Raw genomic sequence first — 6,110 nt, forward strand, 5'->3', positions numbered from 1 at the left:
AAGAAGGTTATCATTATGTATACCTCAATATGCAACATACATTACAACGCTGTAATGGCAAGTACTTGAAGTACTGTGCAATTAAGCTCTATATTTGCTAGATTTCTCAGAACTTATACGTTACTTTATGTACGATTCCAACTGTGTACCTTGTACTCTAGGTACTGTACAATATGTCAATGTGTTTAGCAGTACTTCTCGTAAAGCACACAAGTACCAGACTTGCTATGTAGAAAAAGGAAAATATCAGGAATTAGAATGTGACAAAATTTTCACTGGGAGTTGCAGTTCTGAAAATGCTTTTGTGACACGTTTAACTTCCTGACAAGCCACTCTGTAATTTTATGTTATTTAACAGCCAAAAGCTTGGAACACAAAAATGCACACATACAGTATGTATTCAATTTGTATCGGCACCCCCCTTTTTTTTTGCATGCTTTAGGCTCAGTTCTATTGCTGTTCCAAATTATTTTTCATTGGTAACTGTCAAATGCAATTACTAAAGTGTACAACGTGGCTGTCTCATCATGTTCAATGTGTGTACCCTAGTGGGTACTATACCCAGCAAGAAAATGCGCACTACTGGTAGCAGCAGAGAGCTCCCTGGATGTTGACAATGCGATAGCCCTTGTGACACACCGAGCACCAATTTTGCATTGCTATATTTATTTTGTTATGCTTAACTTCCATAGTTTGTATGTACGCATAGCTTGCATAGATGTGCCATGATGCACCACCACTATTTTGTCGTGTAAGTAGACAATGTGTTACATGAGCAAAAGTGGCTTAGCTCTATCTGCACAATGTGTAGTATGCGGATGACACAAAAACAAATTGCACTTTATAATCCACAATACGTTATCCAATGCATTAGGTTCCAAAGGCATTCATGACAGATAATTCCTCTGCTGAAAAAGCAGCCTTGAACAAGGTCTGGCCTAAGGGACTCCAACTTCTTTGTCATTTCCACATACTTCAAGCTGAATGGAGATGGTTGACATCCGCGAAGAATAATGTGGACAAGGATGAAAGGCGGAAGCTAATTTCCAAAGGGTCCGTGCTCACCATCTCAAGGACGGTTTGACATTGTGACAAAAGCAACATGTAAAACATGTAATAGTTCTGACAATTTGAAGTGTTGATTTGGCAAAAATCACAGGGTGCTTACCACAATTTGCAATTATGTAGATTAGATTTCAAAAACTGCAGCTGCTACATGGAATCAAATGCCAAAGCTTAAACACCCCCATTTAATTAACACTCCTACTTATGTTGTCCACGTCCCGTTTCTTTTGGACTTCTTTCACAAAGGTTCCCAGTCTGGATAATTCATAAAGAGCTACTGCTATTTCAGAGCTTTCTTTTCAGTAAAGATCCTTCAGGCACTGGCCATGAACTGTGCAGTAAGTGGCTCATTCGCATATGTGCACCAATTAAATAAATATCCTAACTTTGGAATTTTACTTTGGACACTTTCGGTACGTACCAGAGCCCATTGGCTCTAAACTTATGCTAGGATCCTAACCTTGAGGAATTTGCTTCAGTGCCTTGCTAGTGCTTGTGTCACATGCTACTGAAGTAAACTTTCCTATCAGCAAAATGCACTTCCAGAGCTGTGCCAGAGGAAATGCCTCAAGGTTAGGATCCTTGCACAAGTATTGTGCAAGCGGGCCCAGGACCTTCAGCAAAAAATATTCTGAGAACGTACCAGCATTGACACTCAGTGCCCTTTTTGAGTTATTAGTTGGATTCTTTTTACATATTTCTTGCGTGAATCAGTGTACAAATGTGCTCTTTGGCTGTTGTCAGTTGTGTGTTTGTCGGCCTGGTTCACACATAGGGGTGGAAGTTAAAGATCAGATGGGAGACACACTTCGTTTTTCGTTCTTTTTCCCTACCTTCGAAAATTGCTTAATAACAACATTGTTGTGCGCTGGGTCAAATCCTACCTTAATAACCGATCCCAGTATGTCAGTATTAATTCTTCCTTGTCACCTATGTCCTCTGTTAGATCGGGCGTGCCCCAGGGCTCTGTATTGGGGCCGTTGCTTTTTAGTATCTATATTAATGATATTGTGTGCTCTCATGATGCCACCTCTAGATTTATGCAGACGACTGTGTAGTTTACAAGGAAATTAATAGTGCGGCTGACCAACTTTCGTTAAACTCCTGTCTTTCGTCTCTCTCACAATGGTGTAACAAATGGCAAATGACTTTGAATTCAAGCAAGTGTGCTGTACTAACTATTACACAGAAGAAATCGCCCTTACTGTGGGACTACACTTTGACTGCCGATGTATTACGTAGAGTTTCTGTATATAAGTATCTGGGTGTACACATCTCTTCTAACCTTAACTGGAACATACACATAGCTAGCGTAACACAAAAGGCCACAAAGACACTCTGGTCTATCAGGCATAGCCTGAAGCATGCCTCATTTCTAACCAAGCTGACTTCTTACAAAAGCCTTGTCCGACCCATTTTAGAATATGCGTCCTCAGTCTGGGATCCTGGGACACAGTCTAATGCAACTCTGCTTGAGCGTGTACGTCTGGCACTTCGATTCATATTTAATAAGTATCAATGTAACACATCTGTCACATCCCTTTACGCCTTAGCTGATATCGAACCACTAACTGCTCGGCGCTCACGCGACAGGCTTAAACTTCTTTATCTCATGGTCAATGGAAAACTTCGTATCGACACCAACAAATATATCTCACGTAACGAAAATAGGCCCAGTGCGATATTGGTATAACAACACGTTTGTTGCCCCTTTTTCTCGAATAAATGCATTCAGGTTTTCTTTTTTTCCGCGCACAATAACAGACTGGAATGCACTAGCGTACGAGATAACAAATGCTTCATCATTACATGCGTTCTCATCAGCCATCGTCCCACAGTAGCTGTAAAGCCCTTCCTCTTTATATGTTCTGGTTCTTGTTCTAGGTTTTCATTACGCTCTATTCTATGTATTACTGTGTTTGAATCTTTTTGTTGTTGTTGTTTGTAGCCTGTTCCTGCTACGGTCGCCAAAAGGCGATTAGCAGTATATAATAAATAAATAATAAATACCTAACTGGTGCACAGCGCTGTTTGCAAGTCAGGTAGATAAGGAATTCCAAAGCGTGCCTTGTGGCTGTTCCTCAGGCACCGTTCACACAGACCAACTCTGTTTACCAACACGAACCAACGTTTTACAAGCAACTTCGAGGTGGTGCCATCACTGTATTCACAAGTACCAACTAGGCAGCTCCGCTGACAAACAATCTCGCCTCATCTTATTTCACTAAGAGAACAACATTCTCTTTAAAAAATGCCAACTGGGATGCTTCTGCGGCTTTCAGTTTTCAAGGAAGCAATTACTTTTTAAGCTACACCCGCACAACTCGTAACCAATGCAATTTAATAATAGTTGTACGGCACTATGACACAAATAAAATTGCATCAGTATTGGGAGTGAAGGCATAAGTCATGTGGCAACGCTCCTCTCACTGACTGGCCGATGCATTACCAATTTCTGAAGGTTTCGCTTGGTAACAGATTCCCTCCAACTTGAGTCTCTCAAGTCTGTCATGATTAGTGGTGTCGGCTGACAGTCACCAACTGCAAAATTGGTCAAAGTTGGTGCACAAAGTTGGCAGTGTGAATGCTTTCTTATCCTTCATCACCGTTGTTTGTGTGGCAGGTCACCAAGCACCAACGTAATTTTTTAAAATGTTTTTGTTTCTTTCCCGATACGTAAAGCACAGGTTCCAAAAGTGTCCAAAGTAAAATTTAAATGTTAGAAGTTTTATTTAATTTGCAAGCAAATGCAAATGAGCAATCGACTGCACAGTCCATGACACCGCACTCCAAAGCTTACGGAGGTCTAATCTAATTTCGAGTGCTATAGTTCGCACTGGTGAAACCCAGCCTAAGACATACAAAATTAATTTATGTCAGTTTTGACTAAGTTACATGTGTCAAATGTGAACCGCACACACTATTTCCTGACTGTAGGTCCTCTATGCCCATTCTGAAGAAGAGCTTGATGCAGCAACAGCCAGCCTTCAGAGCCAGTCCCACCCAGGGTACACTGCGAGGGTCGAAGCAATGCTTGAAAGGAAAGAGGAGTGGGTGTTGCTCTGCAGGAACACGATTACTATCCGCGGACACAACACCAATAACTTTGCTGAGGCCTCGATACGGATTTTAAAAGACATCATCCTTAATCGCACTAAAGCCTTCAATGCTGTTGCCCTAGCTGATTTTGTTGCAACAGTATGGGAAAAGTACTTTGAAGGAAGAATATTAAAGCATGCGTACAGCCGTGTTGCAGCGCATGAACTCCAGTACCACCACCTTGTCAGCAGAATGCCAGACAGTGCAGAAGGCAATATTGTACTTCTAAATGATGATCTGTACAATGTCCCAAGTAGCAAGCAGGATGGAACATCTTATGAGGTCTGGGCAAAGACAGGGGTTTGCAGTTGCCCAAGTGGACGGCAAGGTGCCTTCTGCAAACACCAGGCAGTTGTTCACATGAGATATGGTGGTCTTTTCCCAAATGCTCCTGTACTAACTTCTGAAGATCACTACGAATTAGGGAGGTTAGCCCTTGGAGAGAAGTGTCCACCATACGATTTTTTCTGCAGCTTCCAGGACAGTGTGTACCATTTTCAGCCTGAATGCCCCATAGTACATGAGAGGGAGTCTGATCCGTGTGCACCCCCTTCCCCAGACCCATTGCCATCAACATCTGGCTTCAATGAACCAGAATCGGTTCATCTGGTATGTATTGCAATTGTACTTTATCACTACCATCACATGATGGTTCTGCATTAATTGTAATGATACTTTTGTTTATATCAGGGTACTGAAAGCAACCTGCAAGCAATACAAAGTGAACTGCAACGACTGTCCACACTAGTCGGACACAACGACACCTTTGAAAAGTGTCTTGGAAAGATCGCATCACAACTGAGCCACATCAAGACAGGATGTGGTGCAGTCGGAGCAGCTATCACAATAAGTTCTGCACTTGTGAACCATGCAAGAAAGGAAGGGAAAGGGAAGGGAAAGGGTGGGAAAATTCGAGTTCAGCCCACAGCAATAGCACGAAGGCGGGGTGGGGTTACGAGGGGCTCAAAGAGAATTCCTGCTGGCCGACCTCCCAAGGAACCAGCTCGGAAAAGGGCAAAGAAACTGGGTCACACAATCAGCAGCAGCATAAGAAAGAACGTTCCCCATGCTAAGCAGCACGGTCAGGGTCACTAAATCATTCACTAGGTCCTTTGTCCTTTGCTAGATCATCAAAACAAGGGCCTTGAGAACCAGCATGAGCAGAAATGCTGCACTTGGGATATAGAGCTATATGGTTTCCTATAATGGGTAGTAGTAGTTCTGCTGATGTGCAGAAGTTGGCTTGAGAGCTATATCCAAATCTTATTCATGCACTCCATGATAGGCAAGCCTGAGCAATAGGCAAGACACTTAAACAAGCACAAACACGAGGGCTCAAACAAGGGCTTCTTGCCTATCATGGAGTTTATCTACCAGCTAGCCTGCATTTACGCCATTTTGTTTATTCATGAACTGTTGCTTTGTGTTAGCCACCACTGTCTCTTTATTAGAAATATCCAATCAATAGATTATTTTATATCATACATTATTCTTTGTTTGACACAATATGGTTTTCCTTCACTACAAGTCTAGGCCACATCTGTCGTTCGTTCGCCTCGCCTGCAAATTTGTTGCTGATGACTGCAAAATATAACGATTTACAAGATATTCCCTATAATAACCATTTTGGGGTTGGTCTACTTGCGTGTGCTGACATTTGTAAATACTTGTTGTCTGTATAGAGATATAACACGTACAATATGGTCCTCGTTTTTGCACTGAAATATAGATAGCCTGTTTGTGTTCCTTGCTGGCTTCAGAGCAAACAACAGAACAAATGCTGGCTTCAGAGCATGTCTCACCAATAGCATTATACACGCTGCAGCAGCACATAGCATGACCCACCGTATTGACAATTCAGTACAGTGGATCTATTCTACGCACAGTGTTTACTCACGGCATACGAATTATCAGTGGAGGTCCCTTAATAACAACTGTTTTGACGC

General features: G+C 42.2%; 1 protein-coding gene across 1 annotated transcript; it reads left to right on the forward strand.

Moving 5' to 3' along the window:
- Positions 1-889: 889 nt before the first annotated feature.
- On the forward strand, positions 890-5,259 carry LOC135372395 (uncharacterized). Its single transcript, XM_064606011.1, has 3 exons — positions 890-1,057; positions 4,003-4,773; positions 4,855-5,259. The coding sequence occupies exons 1-3, from the start codon at positions 890-892 to the stop codon at positions 5,257-5,259; spliced, it is 1,344 nt and encodes a 447-aa protein (XP_064462081.1).
- The last annotated feature ends 851 nt before the right edge of the window (positions 5,260-6,110 follow it).

This window comes from Ornithodoros turicata, unplaced genomic scaffold, assembly GCF_037126465.1.
Source record: "Ornithodoros turicata isolate Travis unplaced genomic scaffold, ASM3712646v1 Chromosome140, whole genome shotgun sequence".
Lineage (NCBI taxonomy): Eukaryota > Metazoa > Arthropoda > Arachnida > Ixodida > Argasidae > Ornithodoros > Ornithodoros turicata.